We start from the raw sequence: 23,057 nt of genomic DNA, 5'->3' as shown, positions 1-23,057 counted from the left end.
TGCATGTGTCCAGTTGAACAGACCACACTGAAAGAGGAAGGGCAGCCTTTCGCCCTGCCCCCAACTCCCTCCAGAAACCCTGACTTGGCTCCCAAACATAGTCCCAGAGCCAGCGAGGATGGGGGGTGGGGTGGGGACAGCAGCCACTCCAGGCACAAACAAAACAAAACAGATCAAAAGCCCCAAAAATTGTATGGGATAATAAATCATCCCCAAGACACCCAGCCAGCAGTCTGGTAAACCCTTATTATTCAGGCATGACACAAAAATAGTTCCCAACATTTTTTCACACTCTGGAGAATGTTTCTAACTAGGCCCTTTCCTGCCTTACTGGCTCCATGCTTGGCTTTTCCCTACAAGCCTTGTCTAGCACTGCAGAATGGGATTGGAACAGTTAGCTCAACTTTTGTGACTAATTGCTAGCTCAATCCAACTGATTTCCCACAAGAAACAAGGAAGGACTTTCAACCAGAAAACTGAATATCAGTTTATATGATAACTGATTGTACATGGGCTCCTATCCCTACTGGAGGCAAGAATGTAATAATGCATCACAAACACTGCATATCTGCAGAAGGCTTAAATTTTGGACCTGAATTCTAGTTGTTAATCTGTGGTGAGAAGTTATTAAGAACAGTCTCTCCTAAATGAGAAGTTGATTTAAATACTTCTTGCACTGAATAGACAAAGAAATCTTGATGTACTGTCAAAGTTTTAAGGTACATTTCAGCAGCATGTAGAACAAGCTCTTGTGAAAAATGCCAATCACTTGTTTTAAAATTTTAAAAGTTTAATAGTAATAAAATGGTTATAAAAATAGTAATACAAATTAAAGAGATAAGAATTTGGACAATCAGTATTAGGACAATAAAGGACAATAAAAACAAAGAATTACAGACATCTGGATGCTTCTTGGGCATTAAGCCCCAAAAAGCATAGCTTGGTAACAAAGGATTAGCCCTTAAAAGCAATAGCCTGCTGCATATTCATATATCTCATATATGATTCAAAAATTCTTTTCAAACAAAGGGTGTTTTCTGCTTAACTTCAGCTTCCCCCCTCATCTTGTAAATCAATCTTCTCTGGTTCCTCGGAGTCTGGGCCTTCCCAATAAGGAGGCAATAATTCTTCTCTTGGAATCCTGTTGTATCTCCATCCAGAGAGGATAATGAGAAGAATTTCTTGGTTATCTTTTCCATTCCTTGGGTCAGTTACAAAAAGTATCTTACATCACATAGTTTCTATTTTAATATTATGCTATAGCCTAAAAACTATATGTACCACACTACTTAAAGGGATTAATACAACATAACTTTCCAACATAACACATATAGTATTCATTTTAATATTTGTGAAGAGCCAATCATATAATACGCATTTTTCACACTCTGAAAATCTAAGAAAACAATACACTATTTAAAAATACAGCTGCAGAATGTTTCACTTCCCAGAATCAATGTGAGATAAAAGAGAAAGACACACAGGTGACATCACAGGTTGCCAGGAAGAGAAGCAGGGTCAACATTTTCTGTTGTGAGGTGTGTTAGTCTGTTGAGTTGCCATAAAGGGAAACAGTAATAACTCAGGCCTGGTGTCAAGCTAGGCTGGGATAACACTAAATGGTGGTGTGTCTTGGTTTACAAGACAGGTGTCTGCTAGGGAAGGCAGAAAGCCTCCCTTGGAATGGAGAATGTAAACCCCCTCCCCCCAAATTATTAGAATTTTGAAATTAAGGGCCTCTTAGGCAAAGATATGGGAATAGGAATAACAGTTCTTTACTAGTATATATAACAAGGCAAACAAAACAATAACAACCACAGCATAAGTAAGAAACAGAACCAGGAACCCAGTGACAGCCTTTTCGGCTGCAGCACTTTCCTCTTTGGTGTAGTTATGGTCACAGCTGGTAGGGGCGCTGGCAGGCTCCTGGTGGACAGGGCAGGTGCAGTGATCCCCACATGGCTGCAGGGGGAGCTCTGGCGTGGGTTCGCGCAGTGCATGGCAATAGTGGCTCAGCCGGGAAGGGATGGAACAGAGGCTTTGCTTCACAAATCCTTGGAGCAGTCAATCTCAGTGCCCCAAGCAGGACTCTTGGAAGCAGCAGGCTGGAACAGCAGGGATGAGCAGAAATCTCAGGGTGGTGGACGAGATGTATCAGAACTCCACGGCAATAGCTGGAACTTGTGGGATGACCTGGTAGGGCAGGGGGATGTGGGGCCTAGCAGCAGAAGAAAAGTTCCCTGCTGGGTTATGGTGATGGCAGGGAATTCCTTTCCCCAAGTTGCAGGTCTGACCGTCCTCCTCCGAAGCCCAGCATAGGAGAGAGAGAGAGCGCGTCCCCAACTCTCCAGCCCTCATCTCTTTACCTGCCTCTCTTTTAGCGATATCTTTCTTGTAACTTGATTGGAGATCAGGTGTTGTCATACTGCGCCCCCTAAGCAACAAGCTTTTCCATTCCCAACTGCCCCAGGTAAGGGACACGTGCACGCCTTCTTTAACTTGCCCTAGACAACCCCGGCTGTCTGATGGTCACAATACAGGGGGGGTAAAGGGAACTATGGGGAGAACAGAGGACATCTAAACTACAGTAACATAACTATACATCACTAAAGCTTTTCCTAATATTCACACAATAGTTATCTCTTAATTGCGAGAGCCAATCATCTCATTATCCATCTATAACACAGTGAAAGTGAGTTGGTAAATAAGGACTTTACAATTAAAATTGTAAGGCAGGTATGCATTATTCCAGCTGGGACACATAGGGGATATTTCCACCATACATGCGTACCTGGTGAGACGGGTTTCAGGTTTAAATACAAATTGATCCCCCAAGCCCACACCTCCCTGCCAGCCCATTCCCCGCCCATTCTCCGCCTTCTTGCGCTTCATATTATAATTAGTCTTTGGTGGTGGCACGCCTCCTGGTGGTCAGGGGTAGGGGTCTTTGATGAAGTAACATCATCTTCTTCAGTGTTTGCCACTTGACCTTTTCTTCTGGGCAAGCGCAGTGGAGGTTTGGCTTTCTCCCAGGTCAGTTTGTCCTGGCCAAAAGCAGGGGCCTGGTTCTTGCTGGCTCCTTAAGCAAAAGGTTCTGCTTTATGGGTTTCAACAATACCTGAGTCTTGCTTTACTGAGTTTTCTTATCTTTATGGCCTTTACATAGCAACTAAATTCTTATGTGTTCTGTTACAAGTTGTTTCTACCTAGCAAGTTACATTCCTGTTACAAACTGTGTTCTGTAATTTTGCAAACTTGCTAAATAAGTTATATATATCTTTCTGTTTTCCTCCACCTGCCTGAGTACATTATATGCTTCTAAAATTCTGAGTTTTCATTAACATACATATTTCCCATATTAAAAGACAGAAATAAGCAAGAACCTGTGTGTGCATAAGCTAAAGAAAAAAGGTCAGTCAGTAGCAATGTTCGGACACTTCCTGGGATGCAGGGCTTCAGCACGCGTAATGGTTCCTCCAGGAGCCAAACACTGAAGAATCACAAATGCCCCATCTTCCTCTTTTCTCCCTGTTGCCATGTATCACAGTGCAGGTTTGTTGCGTTACGTTGCAACTGAGTTCATCGTGTCCAGGGAGGGTGCAGCTGCTGGTGCTGGGCATGGGAACAAACGAGATGGGTCTTGGTTTCATAAAGCTCAAGAATCCATTTATTACCCCTGGGGAGGAGGGGCTGAACAAAGATGAAAACACCAGGCAAAGGCAGGGTCATGGGGTTTTATAGGGTATCACAGGGGTGGAGTTAGGGTTTGGGTCAAGGGAGGAGTTATTAGCAACACAAGGAGGGTACAATCAAATTCCCACCACTTAGGAACAGGGGCACTCCACAATGATGGTCGTCTCGCCCATTCGAGAAAAATTCCCACATGCCATTATTTTTCACTATATGGATGACATTTTAGTATGCACTGAGACTGACTATTATTTGGAGATGGTTCTCAAAAAGACTATGCAAGCCATTGAAGGAACAGGATTTGAAATTGCTACAGAGAAGACTGAGCGCACCTGCCCGTGGACCTACTTTGGATTCCAAATTGGCGAAAGGACCATTGTACCTCAGGAGCTCACCATCAAGGACAGTCTGAGAACTCTGAGGGACCTACATTAGTTATGTGGAAGCATAAACTAGGTTTGTTCACTGCTAGGGATCACGACCGAGTACCTTGCACCCCTTTTCAACCTCCTGAGAGGCTCTGATGACCTCGACTCCCCATGAACCATCACACCCGAAGCCCAGGTAGGAATCCAAAATGTATCAGAGGCACTGTGCTTAAGACAAGCCCACCGCGCTGATCCTACCCTGCCTTTCCAATTTGTCATCTTGGGTAAGTCATCCAGGTTTCATGGGCTCATTATCCAGTGGGACCCCACTCTGAGGGACCAGCTTTTAATCATAGAGTGGGTGTTCCGATTGCACCAACCTCATAAGACTATCAGAACACCCCAGAGTTGATGGCTTAGCTCATTATAGAAGTCAGATCACGCCTCAAAACCTTAGCAGGGTGTGAGTTCACATGTATTTACCTTCCATTGACATCAGGTGATCTGGAAGCTTTGCTCCAGACCAATGAACACCTCCAGTTCTCTCTTGGCAGATACCCAGGTCAAATCTCTGTCCATCTACAGAAACATAAACTATTTAATGCGTTGTCTAGGTTTGGAAAGACAGGTGTCTGCTAAGGAAGGCAGGAGCTTCCCCTTAAATGGAAAAATGCAAACCCCCTCCCTCAGAATTGCTATAAATTTTAAATTAAGGGGCTCTCAGGAAAAATATGGGAGCAGGAATAACAGTTCTTTATTAGGGAAGAAAGTAAAAAGATAAAATAAACAATGCAGCAAACCAAAACAACACTGACAGAGTCAGAATACAACCTGACACCCTGTTGGTCAGGGTGCTGGTAGCAGTCCAATTGGAATTGTGGCTGCATTCCTCCTGGAGTGTCAGGTGTGGTTCTGTTTGGGCAGGGATCCTGTAGAAGGGTGTAGTCTTCCTCTGAAGATCCAGTGGAAGAGGCAGCTGTTCCTCTGGGAAATCCAGTGGAGAAGCCGTGTTGGTCTTCCAGAATCTCAAGATTATATCTGGGTAAGAATGCTTGGCTCCTCCCTCTGGGCAGAGCATCTCACAATGGGATGACATAGTTCTTATCAGTCATGCAGTGACATTCAATAGCCTATTATCAGCAGATGTCTCCCCGCAGGAAGGAGTGGTTGTGAGAGATAAGAGAAACTGCCCACTAAACAGAAGACAACTGCCATACAGATGGCAAATAGAATACAATTTGCTTGGCAATCCAGGACATGAGTGTTTTAATTTGGTTCCAAAATAATTTAAGAGTTGAACTCCTTTAAAGGCACTGACTGTTTTAACTGATGGCTCCAGAAAATCCCATAAGTCAGTTATGACATGGAAAAATCCTGACACTCAGGAGTGGGAGTCTGATGTTCAAATTGTTCAGGGATCCCCACAAATTGGAGAATTAGCAGCCGTTGTCAGAGCCCTTGAGAAGTTCAGACAACCCTTGAATCTGGTTACTGATTCGGCTTATGTTGCTGGAATAGCGGAAAGAGCGGAACATTCCTTATCAAAGGAAGTGCCAAATCCAGATTTATACAGCTTGCTTTCGAAGTTAACATACCTCCTCTCCCACCAAGAGCAACCATATCCCATTATGCATGTGAGGTCACACACTGACCTCCCAGGACCAATTACAGAAGGGAACCAGAGAGAAGATATTTTAGCTATGGCAGTGCAGACCACCCTACCAGACATTTTTTATCAAGCCAAATTGAGCCATCAATTTTTTCACCAAAATGTACCAGCCCTTGTCTGTATGTTCAAAATCACAAGGGAGCAAGCAAGAGCAATTGTGGGCTCCTGCCCCAATTGCCAGGAGTTTGCTTTGCCCTCTATGGAGGCTGGGGTTAACCCCCAAGGCCTCAAAAGTTTACAGCTGTGGTAAACAGATATCACACACTACGCACCCTTTGGGAGACAGAAATGTATCCATGTGTCCATAGATGCCTTCTCTGGGGCTGTATTCATATCTGCCCACTCAGAGGAAAAGGCCAAAGACATTATCAAGCATTTTCTTCTATCATTTTCCACCCTAGGCATCCCCCAAGCCACCAAAACAGATAATGGTCCAGCTTACACTTCCAAAAATTTCAAACAGTTCCTAGATCAATGGGGGGTGAAGCACACCACTGGCATACCCCACTCCCCAGCAGGGCAATCTATTGTAGAGAGTTCACCGTACACTCAAGAGAGTCCTTGATCAGCAGCATGGGGGAGTTGAAACACTACCAAATGTAGAAAGATTATGTAACGCTCTTTATGTCATCAATTTTCTTAATACTTCATTTATGGAGCCAAACCCCCCATTGCACCAACACTAGCAGAGGTCAGCTCACAGAGAAACCCCCTGTGCTGATCAAAGACCCCAAATTCAAGCAAATAATGGGTCCATTCCATTAGTAACTTGGGGCAGAGGCTATGCTTGCATGTCCACAGAATCTGGCCCAAGGTGGATTCCTGGCAAGAATGTCAAGCCATTTATCAAGTCGCCAAATACAGCACCCAGAGACACTTCCCCAGAACCCCAGAGACAGGAAAGAGGTCAAGCTTGGGTGGTGTGGAGCAGAAGAAGGAAAAAGACTGTAAACACAAATGTTCGTCACAGAAGCAGATGACTCTCTACTGCTCCAAAAGATTATAAGACTGTCTCTTAATTAATAAACTTTTTGGACAATGGGGGTTGACAGGATGGGATTCATCTTTTGTTTAAGAAATTTTTTCAATTGTAATCATTGTTTTTATTGTTTTACTCATGTTTCCCTGTTTAGTTAAGTGTCTGCAGAAGTCCATTGGGGAAGTCTTCTTAGTAAGAAAAAACAGGGGAATTGTAGAATCCTCTAGATCTTTTCCCCTCAGGGAATTCCCCAGAGCCTCCCTTAGAGAGACTTACCATAGAGTTTTCCCATCTGGGCAGACAGAAAAGACTTCCCTATGGAGTCTTGCACAACACTGATCCATCCCAGTTCCTTTCTCCATATGTCCCAACTTCCCCTGGTTTCTCCTTTCCCTGTTTCCTCATTGTTTGTGGTGCCGCGGTGGCCAACCCCTTCTTCCCTGAAAGCCAATCCCCTTTGCCCTGCTCCTTGGTACCGCCCCCATAGCCTCCCCTACTTAAACCTTGTGGAGAGCACATGGTTGATCTTTTGTCTCTGGTTTCCCCTTTGGTGTGCAGAAATAAACCTCAGTGGAATTAACTATATAAAAGGCCCTTCTGCCTCTCTTCGCTGAGCTTGCCGTGGTGAGTGTGGTGTGCGTGGACTTGACTGCCTTGCCTGAATGTTTACCCAAGCGGTATTTCCACAGGAGATACTTATTAGGGAAATAGGTAGCAGCAACCACCATCTAAACCCCCACACTGCTACACAGGCTGGCTTGTACTGTGTGAATTAAGGAGCCCCTGGGTTGACTGACAGGGGCCTTGTCCAATTACATCTCTCCTAAGACCGCAGGCATTTCACTGGCCAGAACCTGAAGGGGCGTAGAGATCTGACCAATGAAAGTATCCAGACTGGGTTTTTCAAATGCTCTGTATAGGGAAGGGCTTGGGAAATAAACTCTCTCTGTTGCCACATGAACACCGGGGTGAGTGGACTTTGTCTCCTGCCCACCCCCCTGCCCCCCCGCGAGTCACATCACATCTCCCTTAGCTTTATATATCTGAGCTGACATCATATGGTATGGAATATCCCTTTAGCTAATTTGGGTCAGCTGGCCCAGTTGTGTCCCTGTGTCCCTTCCCAGGATCTTACCCACTCCCACCCCCTTTGATGGGGGAAGGAATGTCAGAGGGACAGCACTGCTCAACAGTAGCCAAAACAATGGTCTGTTATCAACACCTGTCCAGCTACCAACGCAAAGCACAGCACTATGAGGGCTGTGAACTTTACCTCAGTCAGACCCAATACAGTGGGTATGTTAGCTTTAGCATTTGGTGACCTTGGAGACAATGGGACACGGCTCATCCAGCTGTCCTTTCCTGAGAGATGGAGAGGTAATGTCTGTTGCTATTAATTCTGCTATGCATTTTGCTGCTATTGTGAGCGTTCAGGAACACATAATCACAGAATGATTATATGCAGGTGCTTTTATTAAAGAGCTCTGGGCGTCAGGGGTACACAGACCCAAATCTGACCCAACATGGTTTCTAGCCGAACATGTTTTATATTCTATCGTTATATAACTTACATAATAATTATTAAACTTACATTGTTCTACTGTATACATTGATTTCATCCAAGCACGGATTTCTCATGATCCCCATGAAACCCCTAATAGAGTTTCTCATGATTCTTTAAACAATAATTATATCTAATCACATCTAACAATTATATCATTTATCATCTACTGACTACACAGGTGCAGTTTCACACGATCTAGCAAATACAAGGCCTAACATTTCCCAGGTCCTACCTTTAACATTTTCCCAGGGCCTACTAAGCCTAACTTTCTTTCTAACTCCCGGAATTTTCTATGATTTTAAAATCTTTTACTATCACTATCAAATGTGGAGATTCTCAGTTCAGTCAAAGAGAATTCTCCCAGGCTTCAGGCCTGGGAAACTTAGAGAGGAAGAATGAAAACAATTATTATCTCTCTTTCTGTTCATGTTGTTTATAGATATGTACCTTCAGAGTGTGCTATCCATAGTTCACCAATAGTGTGAAAGGTTTTTACTTTGAGACCAATCAGATTTCACCTTAGCGATCCTGGTTATAAAAGGATGCTACCTCTTAATAAAGTACCTCTTTTTCGCCTTCTTAACCATGGAGTCATTTCATCCATCCCCGACTCAACAGCATCAATCAAATCTGAGTTTCTGCAGCTGTATGGTGGCTAACCAGGCTGTTGCCCTAATTTTGCTTTCCCTCTTTGTATCCCATATGCAGAGAAGCAGAGGGAGCTGGCTCAGAAGGGCTTCCTGAAGAATGGCAACATGGGAAGCCCAGTTAATCAGCAGCCCAAGAAGAACAATGTGATGGCACGAACAAGGTAAAGGACTGGAAAAGCACTCCTCTGTGCTTTAAGCTGCAATCCCTAATGATCTTAGGATGGGCAAGGATAATGGTCATTGCTATTTGCCTACTGCCAAACACTGCAAGAGCAGTGATGACCCTTCCTGGTGCTGACATGCCCAAATGCTGTGTTGCATTCCATCCCCTGGGGAGATGCAGGGACAGCTGGGCTCAGGACTGGTGACAATTCAGCCTGAAGGAGGCAGAGGAAGCCCAGCCTGGTTGAAATTAGGGATTTGATATGACTGTTTTACATGTTCTGGGTAGTCTCACATAACACCTAATCCTGACAGCAGGAGAGTGTATGATGCTGCTTCATGTAACACAAACTGATTTAAAGCTTAATTCTGCTTTGGCTGCTTTTATTACAGTAGTTCCCCTGTTCCTTTTTGATGATGGCCCCTTCTCCATACTTATTGACTTAAAAAGGATTGTTAACAATCCATCTCTGTGTACTTTGCCATATACCTCCTCCTCGTTTGAAACAGCATGGTCATACTTTGCTGGAGCTACTTTGGCACATCTCTGTATGACAGTATCAGACAGTGCCACAAATTGCTGTAAAAAAGGATGTTATTGGATGAATACTTTCATTTAGAATATTTCTATTGTTTCCATGCAAGCTTCCGTACACCAATGTATCATTTACCTGCATTCAGGAGTAAGGAACCTCCCCTGAGTCCACAGGATTATATGCTTTGCAGTTTTTAGAGGAGGACCTCACTTAGAATAACAGCAGAATATGATAAAGTTGCTTGAATTACCATATTTTACATAGAAAGGGAACTGCAGATCAGAGCCTTTCTGTTAATTAATTAATTCCCAAACCCCACAGTAGTAGTCATAAATCATGCCAGGATTTTGTCAAGTTTTATTTGTAAGCCCCTGTGATGTTGAAACATACTGCATTGCTCACTGCTCTGTTTGGTTGTTGAGATCATACAAAGGAGGCAGACCCTTAGTGGCAGCAAGAAATTGGGCAGATGCTCCCACTGGCTTTTCCATGCTTCTTGTCTTCCAAATACAAGCTGAAAAAAAATGGTTTCTTTTGGCAATAGGCTGAATGCTAGTTTTCCAAGAGGAATGGTAGAAGATTTGCTGCTTGAGAAGTTTAGAAACACTGAAATTAGTGAAGGAAGATGCTAAGGGAGAGAAGATGGGATATGTACAGGTGCCTACTTGTAAAATTAGTGACTTCTCCTTGGAGAGTCTGCCCTTTCTGAGCTGTCAATGAAAAGAAGAGTGATTTCGGTGGGAAAGGACTGAGCAATGACACCCATCAACAAAAGCTTTAAACAGCCAGTTCAGTCAGTTGTGTACACCTGAGCACTGTTCAGAGGACATGTGGATGCCTCCACTGCCAAGCAGAGCCTGTTGGCAGTAGACTTGCATTTCTTAGTTACTTTTCACACAGCTTTTAGAAGCATCCCTTGGGATCTGCAAAACAGAGGTTTGAAGCCATTGTTTTAGCAGCAGATGTAGCCAAGCTCCATTGTTCCCACATGGCTGGGAGATGTCTGGCACAGGGTCTCACTGGCCCATGTCTCTTAATCTCCCAGCTCCCTTGGCTTTCTGAGAGCCAAGCAGCACCACAAGCATAGCCCTAGTAATACTTCAAAATAGTTTTGTCTGTTGTGCCACAAATAGGGAACCCCAGGAAGGCAGAAATGCCACAAGCTTGTTCAAGCAACTTTTCACAGGATAATGACTGCAGTACAATGGGAGATATTCCAGTGGGATACTCTGCAAAACATTCAGGTTATGGTAGTTCTTTAAAGTCTAAACTGTTGACTTCCTCTGGTCTCTGCAGGAGGAGAATAAGCTCAAGCCATGTCCACATTTTTAACAGTTCTGCTCTTCTCCTCATCAAATATGTTTTCCTTCATTCAAGGAAACCACATTACCTCTCCTAGTCTCTACTTCACCTTTTCCTCCTTTCTTAAGGCTTTTGTTCTGTATTTTCTGTATGAATTTCTTACATTCAGCTTCTAGTACCAGGTAGCCTTCACTATTCAGTCTTCTGGGTCAGGGGCACAGCCAGCCTTAGAGGTAAAATGTTCTGAATCTATAACACAATTGATCTCCCTAAGAACAAATAATAATATGTGAACAAGGTTGGGGTGTTGCTGGCATACTCACTATGAGCACAGGTCTTGCAAAAAATTCGGCTAAATAAAAAAACTCCTTAACATCAGTGTAGCATTAAGAAGCAGGCATTCTTTATTTGGCTGGATACATGGGGGGATAGCTCCTCCCAAAGTCATGCATGCTGAGTACAGGACAGTTTCTGTTTATATACTGTATTTTGCATACATATTCATTGATTGTCCTGGACTAAACATACACATGATAATCATTTCCCTGAAATCATTGACATATTTCCCCTCCCCTTTACATATGTGTTCTTCTGTCCTGTGAGTCTCTCTGGAGGTCCTTGGTGGTAGTAGACCCCAAAGTTCCAGGTGACCTGGCTGAGGTGGCAGGACACTGAGGCTGGTGAACTTCCAGTTCTCCTTCTTACACAATGGGCCTTGTGCGGTTTCCATTGGCCAGTAGTTTTGGAGAACAAGCAGTGTATTAGCTCACCAGGTAGAGGCCGTTTATCATCTGGTAACATTCCCCCCCTTTGAGGCTTGTGAAGTTTGTCTTCTTTTGCAAGCCTTCATAAGCCTCACTTTGCCTTTTTACTAACATCATATAAGTTCCTCATGTTGCATTAGCAATCATGTTTTTATGTAGTTTAAAGCAAGCATCATAATCACAATTATTACTATGATCACAATTATACTTTGGAAAAGAGAGGCCAACAACCAGTTAGAGAAAATTCAAATCCTTTAAATATTTTGTTTAATGAGTTACTTTCTAATCCTGCCCTTAATTCTCTGCTGGATGGATCAACTGATTTTATCCTCTGTATTTGATCATCCAAGTCAACAGTCACATTTGGAATGTGGACACAAGTATTGTTGCTTAAATTCAAGTATCCACATACTCCATGTAACAGCATTAAGTCTAAGGCAAATCTGTTTTGTACGGTCATTTTAGTTATGGCTTACAATTGTTCTTTTATTTCAGTGAACCCCAACTGAGTTGCATTTGCTAAAGTTTCCATTTTCAGAGTCAAACTGTGTATGGTTAGTCTATTCCAGAAGGTAGATATCTGTGGAGTGAAGATGGATTCTAGAATCCATCCCATTATGGTTCCTGTACAAGGGTATTTCCATGTTTCATCACGTTTAACTTTTCCCCGTAGTCGGGTTCCCAGTGGTGACTCCTTCCACAAGGGACAACGTTAATACCCCCAGTGTCCATTGTACTCTTGATTCTCCCAGGGGCAAATGTGTGGGCCGGATTCCATTACTTCCCACCCATACTGTGGGTCCTAATGATTTTGCCATGTCTTGTTGACAGTCTATACCTTTCCAAGTCTCGTTTGTTAGGTGACACCAGGTGTCATTAAGAAAGGTGGAATAATTTCTACAAACACATCCTTACCTTAGATCTTGAGCCACAGTCATGAGTCACTGTATGTCAGGATTATTACTAGTACAAGTGTATACTTGAGTGCAATTACACTTTTTTTTATCTTTGGATTCTTTTGCCTTGACCTTATTAAATCAGAATATTTTATACCTACCTGTAAGGGGTCTTCTGGGAGGCCTGAATTCTCTTCCCAGTCTAGACACCACTGAACTGGATGAATATCTTCCCTTTGTCCCATTTGAGGGATGTTCCATATTTCTGGTATTTGACATCCCCAAGGGGTATTAGGGCAGTCTGTCGGCCAATAAATATTCCCTGAGGTTATTTCCAGATCTGGTTTTGAGATATTACAATTCTCAACAGTATCATTCTTATGTGTCCATTATAAGGAATATTCTCCTTCCATCCCTGACCAATTGGCATGGGTGCTATTTCCTTTCCACGTATTCCCAAATTTTTGTCAAATTGCTGACTAAAGCTCCCCACAGAACTGGATTTTCTGCAGAGGTTGGTGTTGGCAAACAAGCTGTTATAGAGGTTACATTCTGTAATCTGCCAAAATCTTGCACTAGCTTTAAGATCACATTTCCCTTCCCCAGAGATTACTAACATAGTTTCTATTATTATTATAATTATGCAATTATTTATCATCTTCATTTAGATCCAATAAATAATATCCCCCTAGAAAATCATATCTTATACCTAAAACAATACAGTTTATATACAAAAAAACCCTTGCACAATGTTAATTGATCTTGTTTCTGCTGTGTTTAATGTGTGGTTGCTGGTTTTACCCTCGTGTGATAGACCCAGGGTTCGATTCTTTCTACCTTAAGTGCTGTGTAGGTTACCAGGAGAACTTGAAAGGGTCCTTTCCTCTTTTCTTTTAAGGGTTCAGAGTTCCAGGTCTTTACATATACAAAGTCCTCAGGTTGGTATGGGTGAACGGGTGCATTCAAAGCAACTGGTCCTGATATGGTTATAAACCAATGGAGTACAGCAAGAGTTTTTCCTAAAGAAATTAAGTATAGATTTAAATCTGTTTGTCCCTTTGAATGTATTTCTCTGGGAATGGATGGTGTTTGATACGGCCATCCTTACAGCAATTCATAGGGACTTAGTTTGGTTTTTGACCTTGGCTGAATTCTGACTCACAAAAGAGCCAGAGGGAAGGTCTGTGGCAATTTTAAGGAAGCTTCTTGACACATTTTGCTAATTTGTCATTTCAAAGTCTGATTCATCCTTTCCACTTTCCCACTTGATTGTGGTTGCCAAGGTGTGTGTAAGACCCATTTTATATCTAGAGTTTTGCTTAGCTGTTGCACCACATCTGCTATGAGATGTGGGCCTCTATCTGTGGACATCCCAAGTGGCACCCCAAATCTTGATATGATTTCTTTAAGCATGATTTTTACCACTTCCTTAGCTTTATTGGTGTGACAGGGAAAGGCTTCTCACCATCCAGAAAATGTATCTACCAATACTAAAAGATACTTACACCCGCTTTGCCTGGGTAATTCAGAGAAATCTATTTGCCAATAATCTCCAGGTAAATTTCCCTGTTTAAATTTCCAGGAGGTGGCCTCTTCCTATATATGGGATTGTTTTTTAAACAAATTGGACATTTCACTGGGATTTGTTGGGTTCGGCTGTCTGTCTCTGCCCCGACACGGGTAGTGTGGTTCTTGGGTGGCACGCGTTTTAAAGGACGAGTCTGGACTCTTCAGCTTTTCGGTCTTCGGGTTGTTTATTATTTCTTATCTACAAAATTTTCTGTCTGCTCAACAGAGGTCTGATCTGCAAGCAGTCACAGGCACTCTCTGACCACCCACGGGGCGATCATGTCTTTTTATACTAATATCTACGTACATAATATTTACCTTTATTTCCCAATGCTTTTCACCCATGTTAGCAAGTGCATCTTCACCATAAACCAATCCCCAAGTGCCAACATCACTACAGGAGATGGAGGACAAGAAGAAGAAGAAGAAGGATGAGACACGCCCTGATCCCTCCATCTTGTCTCCATAACCCCCCTGTACCAAAAACCTTAAAGTCTATATTTCACCCTCTAAATGTGTCCCTTTTACACCTTTTACTCTAAAGTGATTCTCTTGTCCTCAAACTCTTGTTATTTCTGTGGATGGATCAAAATCAAGCCACCAGACACTTCTGGCAACATTCCAGGATTTTCGAGACCCCCAAGGGTTCTCCTGGCATCTCTGGACATCAGGAACGATGTGCTGAGATCCCACAGGATTGATTTGGCTATTTCAGTCTTTCCTGTGCTGAGTACAGAGCTTTGGAGACTAGTATCATGGACGCAATTCCCCAAATAGGTTTTGTTGTGTTCTTTTTCCATTTTCTCATTACAGAAGTTGGAACTATAATGTGTTGGCTATCTGTTAGCCACCATCCCTCCTGATTCTTAGTGGCTTTTAATGTGTTTGCTAAGCACTGATCCTCACTTTCATAATTAAGCCTAAATTCAGATAGGTCAATTTGTGATGCTAACACTAGGATGACTTTTTAAGCTAGTCCTCGAGCTGCTTTTTCTGCCTATCAGTTTCCCACTATAACATTAGTTTGTTCAGGTTGATGTGCTTTACAACTCACCACTGCCACGTCCTTTGGTTTTTTAATTTCTTCCAAAAGTTGTAAAATTTCTTTTTTGTGTTTAATAGCTGATTGTTGACCTGATAGCAGTCCTCTTTCCTTCCATATAGCTCCATGGCCATGAATTACACCAAATGCATACCTAGAATCAATCCAAATATTCACCCTTTCGCCTGCTGACCAATGCAATGCTTGTTTTAGTGCTATTATTTCTGCCTTTTGTGATGACATGTTAATTGGTAAAGATCAAGCTTCCAATACTTCAGTAATGGTCACCACTGCATATCCTGCCATCTGTTTTCTATTCTTAACAAAACTGCTCCCATCTGTGAATCATTCTAAATCAGGATTCTTTATTGGCTCATCTCTCAAATCAGTTCTGCTGAAATATACCTGTTTGACAGTTTGGAGACAATAATGTGCTGGGGCTCCCTCATCCACTGCCTTTGGATCAAGGAACACAGCTGGATTTGTGGCTGCTGTCGTCTTCAATTCCACATTATCCTGTTCCAAAAGCACAACTTAGTATTTAAGCATCCTGCTGGGAGATAGTCAGTGCCCCCCCTTTTGCTCTAATACAGATATTACCATGTGAGGGATGTTATAAATGATCAATCAAAAGCCAAATTATCAAAAAAATGCAAAAAGATTTATTTATCATTTTCCGCGACCAAAATACGGTCCTCAAAACCACCACAGCCAAAGAGACAGCGTTGAGCCTTGGATCGGCGCTGGGTGAACCTGGATCCGACCTCTATCGCATCGAATTCCCCCGTTCATGAGAGTCGCTTCTAGCGGAGATATTTTATACAGTTTATTGTGCCCGAGGCGAAGGAGTCACAGTTTCTTTTGTAACTCTTCACATTCATAGTTGGTTCTTTCACTGTGCAGAGCTGGACAATTGCTGCCTCCTGGTTGATAGCCAGCATTGATTGAATCCCGGGAAGTCGTGTATTCACATGTATCTTTCTGGTGACTTCGGCTATCTTGGTCGATGTTATCCACAGGGTGATGATCGCTCTTAGGCAGTTTCCAATGACTCGGGGTAATGGTGATCATCGCACCGGGTGCGTCTATTCTTGGGCTAAATGCCGATCGTTATCTGGCCATCTCCAGGAATTTTGGAGTTTGAATAGACCCGCCTCTCAGGCTGCTTGTGGTCAGAGACTCTTTTGGGTTTCACAATCTTTATAAATTACATTCTTTTATTGCATCAATTATTTCTAACATATATTACAATCCCTCCCCTTTAATATCAACCCATTAATTCATGCTCCCTCTATATCCCAAATTACTATTTACTTCCTACTTCTACCCTCCACCTTTAAGGATCTCCTACAAAGAGAAAGCTTTATTAAATTCTCATTCCATGCTCTCCCTGCGGGATTCCCTGATAACCATTATAATTGTTCCCATTTGTTTTGACCTGTTTCTCAAATTTTGCCAAGACCTCGGCAGCATTGCTTGCACACTTCCCTTCTCCCAGGCTCATGATCTTGGACATGTTGTTTCCGGAAGCCAACTCTGGGTCCATGGGCACTACAGCTATCTGCATACCCTGTACCACAGAGAGTATCAGTCTAATAAAACAAGGAATTAGACATGGGAGGAATAGGATTCCTGGTACTGAACACAGCACAAAAACCATTATTTTGTTCCACCAGGCCCCATCAAATAATCTGTCCCACCAGGATGACTGCAAGATCGAATTCTATTTCTGAACTTGGACATGGGTCACTTTCTTAATTTCAGCTGCCAATCTTCTTATGGTTTCTCCATAATCATCAATTTTGATACAACATTCTGATTCATTGAATTTTCTACACACTCCCCCTTCTTTGGACAGCAAATAGTCTAAAGCTATTTGATTCTGGTACACAAATTCTCGTACCTGAGTGTGCTGCTGACTCAACAAATCCAGGGCCTCTGAGTTGTGATTTGACACAATTTCCACCACTGCCTGCAACCCGATCAGCCGGTTCAGTAGATAGATTGGAGTCCTATATCCATAGCTTTCGTCCTGAGCCCATGTGGCCAGCCCATAATAATCAATTATCCTTGCTGCTGGCCACTCCTCCTCCCCCCAAGTTTGCCTGCCACTTATGACAGGTATTTTCTTCAAGCTTCTTTGCTCCCTCCTCAGGGTTTCATAGAGAGGAGCCCCTAGTAGGTTACTTTTTGTTTGGGAGAGAGTGAAGAAAACTGGCCGGATTATGCCCAATGTGCATGATCCTTTCCACCTTGGAGGTAACTCACTGTATGCTTTCTTTCCACAAATCAAATAAATTCCATCTGATATTAGTTTCCCCTGGGTCTCCCCAATATTCTCTCAGGCCTGCCAAGGATTGGTAAGGATTAGCTCCGGGACTCTTGACCCAGCAAAGTCCTATTTGACTATTCCAATCACAATTTGTTTCATTTTTCTGACTCCAGTACCCTGTAGGAGGTTCTGGTTGCCAGACTTTGCTCTTGCTGTTTGAATTTACTGTCAGAGTGGTTATACACAGAGTGTATCCCACCATTTCGGTATATTCTTTCCCTTCTCGACTGATGCAGATTGTCCCAATCACTTGTTGATCCAATACCCATCCTTCAGGTCTCTGTGCCAATTTTGAGACCCTTGGTTGTCCCATTTCAAAAGCTGTTCCAGAGCCAAACCTTCATCCTTTTCATGGCCACTTCTCTGCCGATTTCAGCCCCCTGCAAATCCAACAGTTTAACAATCCCAATTCTGTGGCAATTTCCTGCATTAAATCAATGAATAAGTTTTGGTCCTGGGAAGGTAGTTTCCCGTCAGCGTATTGTTTCTCGAGCAGTTTGTACTGCTCCCCCAAAGTTTTCAATCTTTCCTGTTCCACCCTTTTCTTTCTCAGTTCTGACTCCCTCCTTTTCAGCTCCTGAGTAATCTCTCTCATTTTTCCCTCAGGATCTGTTCCATCTTTGTTTCTCACAAAACAGACAGCCCTATCATATTGCAGGCAGACTCTATCATTGTTTGCCCGTGCTAAGTCCAATATGGTTGGCTCTCTGTTCAGGGTGAATTTGCTGTCAAATTTTATATTTCTTTCCACCCAATACATTTTCCCGTTCATCACACACATTCCCAGTTTTGAATTGTCATAACACAATGGATTCACCTGGTGATATGCTACAAAAATTGATTCTGTCTTTCCCCCAACCCACATTGTTCGGTTACATTGACTGCAAATGGGGATCGACATTGGTTCTACATTCCTTTTCAGTACTCGGTGTTGGTGCTTGTCTGACTGCCCGTTCTGCGTCCCCGCCTTCAGATCCAAACACAAGATCTCTTTGCCTGATCTGCACAATTTGACCCGAGTGCCGTTTATCAAACAGTACCTGCCAGACTCCCTGATGCACTCCTCCGGGGCTTGGTATGCTGAGATCCCCTTGTCCCTTTGCTCAATGGGACCATCTGAGTGCACTTACTATCACTCGTCCACGGAGCTCTGATTTCTGTCATGGATCGGGGTCTCAATGTGCAGACTCTGCGTCCCGCACATGGCTAGGCTCAGGCCAATCAGGATTCCCACCAGGCATACTTCTCTGCCTTTGCCTCCACCCCCTGGGGTGCCACCAGCGGCGCGGAAGACCATCTTCCGGCAGCAGGAGTATTCTTCAGGGAATACATTCTCAGACCTTGCTGCATACCTCCTCTTAAAGGCGCCCCACCTTGAGATCTTGACAGTATCTGAGCTACACAGTACTTTGATTGACTTCCAACACTCCACATCCAAAATCTCTGCCTTAGATTTGAGTTTTCCACGCACCCCATTCTGAAAAATGTGGAACCACTCTTGTGAGTCTAATTCAATAATTTCTAAATTTGTGGCTAGGGCTAGAATACGGTCAGTCAGCTCAAGCTCCTCTTCCAGACACTGGGTGCACAATCCCTTTGGCCTCTGCCCCCTTCTGCAATGTATAACAAAAACCCCTTGACAATATTCACACTTGAAGTGTACAAACGGATAGCATACACAATCTGACAGTATACAACCTATCTGTTCACTGTCGGTCATTTACGAGGACATTGGAGCTTCATCTTCAGGTCTCCTGGAGAAGAGGTGATCCTCCACTCGGGAGCCTCTTCCTGATGCTCGACCTTCTTCACTCTGGACGCGTGTGTCCAACCTTTTTCCGCCATCCGAATGGCCATGTCTGTTGTCAGAAGGACAAGAAAGGGGCCTTCCCAGTGAGGGGAGAGGGGTAAGTCTTTCCACACGTTCACAAGTACTCTCTCACCTGGTTGAATTTTGTGGATAGCAAATTCCAGAGGGGTGCTCTGAGATACTATCCCCTGTTTTCTCAATTCCTGTAAGTTTCTGTTTATCGCTACTGTCCTAGGGTGACGTTAGGATGCTTGTATCCCCATTCATGTGTTCTGTTAATGTTGGATATTATGTTCTGTACCTTTAAGACCGGCTCTGAAGAGGGAAAGTTTTGTTTTGGTTTTCTTATCAGCCTGGCGGGACACAGAGACTGCAGTTTTTTTTTGGTTTTGGCTTTTAGCTAGTTCAGCTAGACTGTCCAATTTCTTCCTGGACGGTTTCTCCTTTCCTTTTTCTGATCATTTCGAACCTGCTCCGGACTGGGACCTGAGAAACACCAAGATCCTGCACCTTCTGGCCTGCAGCAGCAGCCCCGGCGCCGGAGGGACTGAGAACACAGTGACTACCCCCAGAGAGACTTTCTGAATTTGTCATCTGTTTCAGAGCGGTGTCATCTGGTATTGTTCATTTTGTGTGCTGGGGGGTGCTGTGCCTGTTAAATAAACAGGTTCTTTCCACTCCTCTCCGAGGAATCCTTCCCGAACCGGTTGGGGGGAGGGGCTGTGTGGGTTTGCTTACTGGAGGAGCCCTAATTTAGAAATTCTCCTCCAAATTTGCCCTAAACCTCAACAAATTTTGGCGCCCAACGCTGGGCTCGAGAGTGTGAGTGGAAAAACCCTGTTTTGAGGGTATTTTGGTTGCCATTACTCTGTTTGTTTGAAGCAGTTAATAGCCATGCTTTTTGAATTCATGATGAGTGTTGGGGTGAAGGCTTGCATGTGCTTCTGGTCCCTAGGGTTTTTCGAGATTTTAATACCTCTGTGGTCCCTAGGTTTATTTTCCTATCCTGAAATAGTTCTAGTATTGTCCCTCATACGTAGTTTTTACAGCAGAGGGGCAGTGACCAGAATAGCTATCCTGCTGGGCTTGATGGCAATGATTTGCAAGAAGTTTATAAACATGTTGGGGTCTGCTCCAGATATGAATGGTTCTTGGTTATGGTTATTCGTCCAGTTTGTTAGAGGAGGAGCAGTAGGGAATGAGGCTTTTCAGCCTTTGCTTTCCTTCTTCTCCTATGAATCGGTTGCATCAGTAGTGAAGGATGTTCAGTTTCCCCTGAATGTTAGAGAAACCATCTTTCTTGTATTCAATCTGGTAACCTTCTTCTATACAGTCTGCTGTCTCTCCAGAATGAGGGCTGAGATTTCTAGACGGGCTGATGAGACCCCTGACTCAGGAGTAGACCCAGGTGTGAAACATCCTGAGTGGTGTGGGAAATGGGAGGAAATGGGCCACATCCTGAAGGAATTCTCCGACCCTATAGTCTGGGATTTTCCCCATAAACAAATTCAGAACCCAGCTGAGGTGGGGAAATATCTGAAAGAGAAATACCAGGATGAGCCTAAGGAGAGAAAGGTCATTGCAGTGAGCTGGGCCCTGGCATATGCTTATCGCACTCTGTTGGAGACTGTAGGACAGCAGACGGAGGCAGGGGGGCAGGGAGATAAATCAGCTATCCCAGTCACTCAGGCTGCAGCCAACAGCCCAGGCTCAAAGCCAGCAGCTAAACCAATGGCTGTTGCTACCAGTACCAGAAGTGGGAAATGCACGGACAAGACCAATCGACCAGTGGATGATGATGATGATGATGATGCAGCAGAAGGAACCTCAATGCCTCCTGACATAAAATCAGGAGTCAAAGCAGCAGGTGCAAGACCAGATGAAAATATTGAGTCCTTTTCCCTGAAGGACCTTCGTGGCTTACGGAAGGATTACACCCGACGACCTGATGAATCTATAATTGGTTGGTTAGTCCGTCTCTGGGATGCTGCAGGCGAGGCTACAATTCTGGATGGCACAGAAGCGAGGCATTTGGGATCCCTATCACATGATCCTGTCATTGACCAAGGAATGATGAGGGGGGCAAACCCTCAGAGCCTCTGGGCACGGGTCTTGGAAAGTGTTGCACAAAGATACCTGTGTGCAGATGATCTTTATATGCAACAGACACAGTGGAAGACCATAGAGCAAGGGATCCAACGCCTGAGAGAGATGGCAGTGGCAGAGATTATCTTCTCAGATGATGTGACAACTAGGAACCCAGACTTGGTGCCATGCACGTCTGTGATGTGGCGGAAACTTGTGTGACTTGGGCCACACGAATATGCTTCTGCCCTAGCCATAATGAAGCGGGATGAGAGGGATGAGACTGTGCTGGATATGGCAAGGAAGCTCCGAGCATATGCAGATGCTGTGCATGGCCCAACACATGCCAGAATTGCAGCGGTAGAAACACATCTGCAGAACTTAGAGGATAAGATAGAGGAGAATCATAAGAAGCTCAGAGAGGAGATTAAAGAAGACCTTCTCCAAATCTCGGCAGTACAGATCAGAGGTTCTGGTATCCAAGGCAGACGTTCCCCAGATGGCCAGAGAAGGTACACCCCACGAACAGAGCTGTGGTTCTACCTGCGTGACTGTGGAGAAAATATGAGGAGGTGGGATGGAAAACCTACTGCTGTTCTGGCACGACGGGTGCGTGAATTGAAGGAAGCCACCAGGAAGGAAGCAGCTCCAGTTGCCCGTAGCCGAACCACCAGGTATGATGCTGATGATGCCACGTTTGATCCCCTTGAAGGAACATCCAAGACATATGCCCAGGGAAAGAAGGATAACCAGGCTTAGAGGGGCCCTGCCTCTAGCCAGGTAGAGGCCAGGGAAAATCGTGTTTTCTGGTCTGTGTGGATTCGTTGGCCTGGCACATCGGAACCACAAGAGTATAAAGCTTTGGTTGATACTGGCGCGCAATGTACATTAATTCCGTCGAGACATGTGGGGACAGAGTCTGTTTCTATTGCTGGAGTGACAGGGGGATCCCAGGATTTCACTTTGGTGGAAGCTGATGTGAGCCTCACTGGGAATGAGTGGAAGAAACATCCTATTGTGACTGGCCCAGAGGCCCCATGTATTTTGGGCATAGACTACCTTCGAAGTGGGTATTTCAAAGACCCAAAAGGACTCAAGTGGGCATTTGAGATAGCTGCTGTAGAGACAGAGGGCATCCAGCAATTGAACACCTTGCCTGGGCTGTCTGAGAATCCATCTGCAGTAGGATGTCTGATGGGAGAAGAGCAACGAGTGCCAATTGCCACCTCCACAGTGCATCGACGGCAGTATAGAACTACTCGAGATGCTGTGATCCCCATCCATAAGATGATCCGAGAGCTGGAGAGCCAAGGGGTGGTCAGCAAGACCCACTCACCCTTCAACAGCCCCATTTGGCCTGTGCGAAAATCTGAAGGAGAATGGAGATTGACTGTGGACTACCGCGCATTGAATGAGGTGACTCCACCACTGAGTGCTGCCGTGCCAGACATATTAGAGCTCCAATACGAGCTTGAGTCCAAGGCAGCAAGGTGGTACGCCACTATAGACATTGCCAATGCATTTTTCTCCATTCCTCTGGCAGCAGAATGCAGGCCTCAGTTTGCTTTCACGTGGAGGGGAGTGCAGTATACCTGGAACCGACTGCCCCAGGGGTGGAAGCACAGTCCTACCATCTGCC

At 44.2% G+C, this 23,057-nt stretch overlaps 1 protein-coding gene across 6 annotated transcripts in view; it reads left to right on the top strand.

Annotated features, from left to right (window-relative positions):
- The window catches only part of LOC136568552 (protein FAM219A-like), a 279,252-nt gene that overhangs the window by 233,746 nt on the left and 22,449 nt on the right, over positions 1-23,057 (top strand). For all 6 annotated transcript variants that reach the window (XM_066568571.1, XM_066568570.1, XM_066568568.1 and 3 more), the window contains one exon: positions 8,979-9,081. In XM_066568571.1, the coding sequence (XP_066424668.1) occupies positions 8,979-9,081 (103 nt within the window). The remainder of the gene's footprint in view (positions 1-8,978; positions 9,082-23,057) is intronic.

Source organism: Molothrus aeneus, chromosome W, assembly GCF_037042795.1.
Source record: "Molothrus aeneus isolate 106 chromosome W, BPBGC_Maene_1.0, whole genome shotgun sequence".
Lineage (NCBI taxonomy): Eukaryota > Metazoa > Chordata > Aves > Passeriformes > Icteridae > Molothrus > Molothrus aeneus.
The sequence above is the reverse complement of the archived record's forward strand: the minus strand, read 5'-3'. Positions and strand labels throughout refer to the sequence as shown.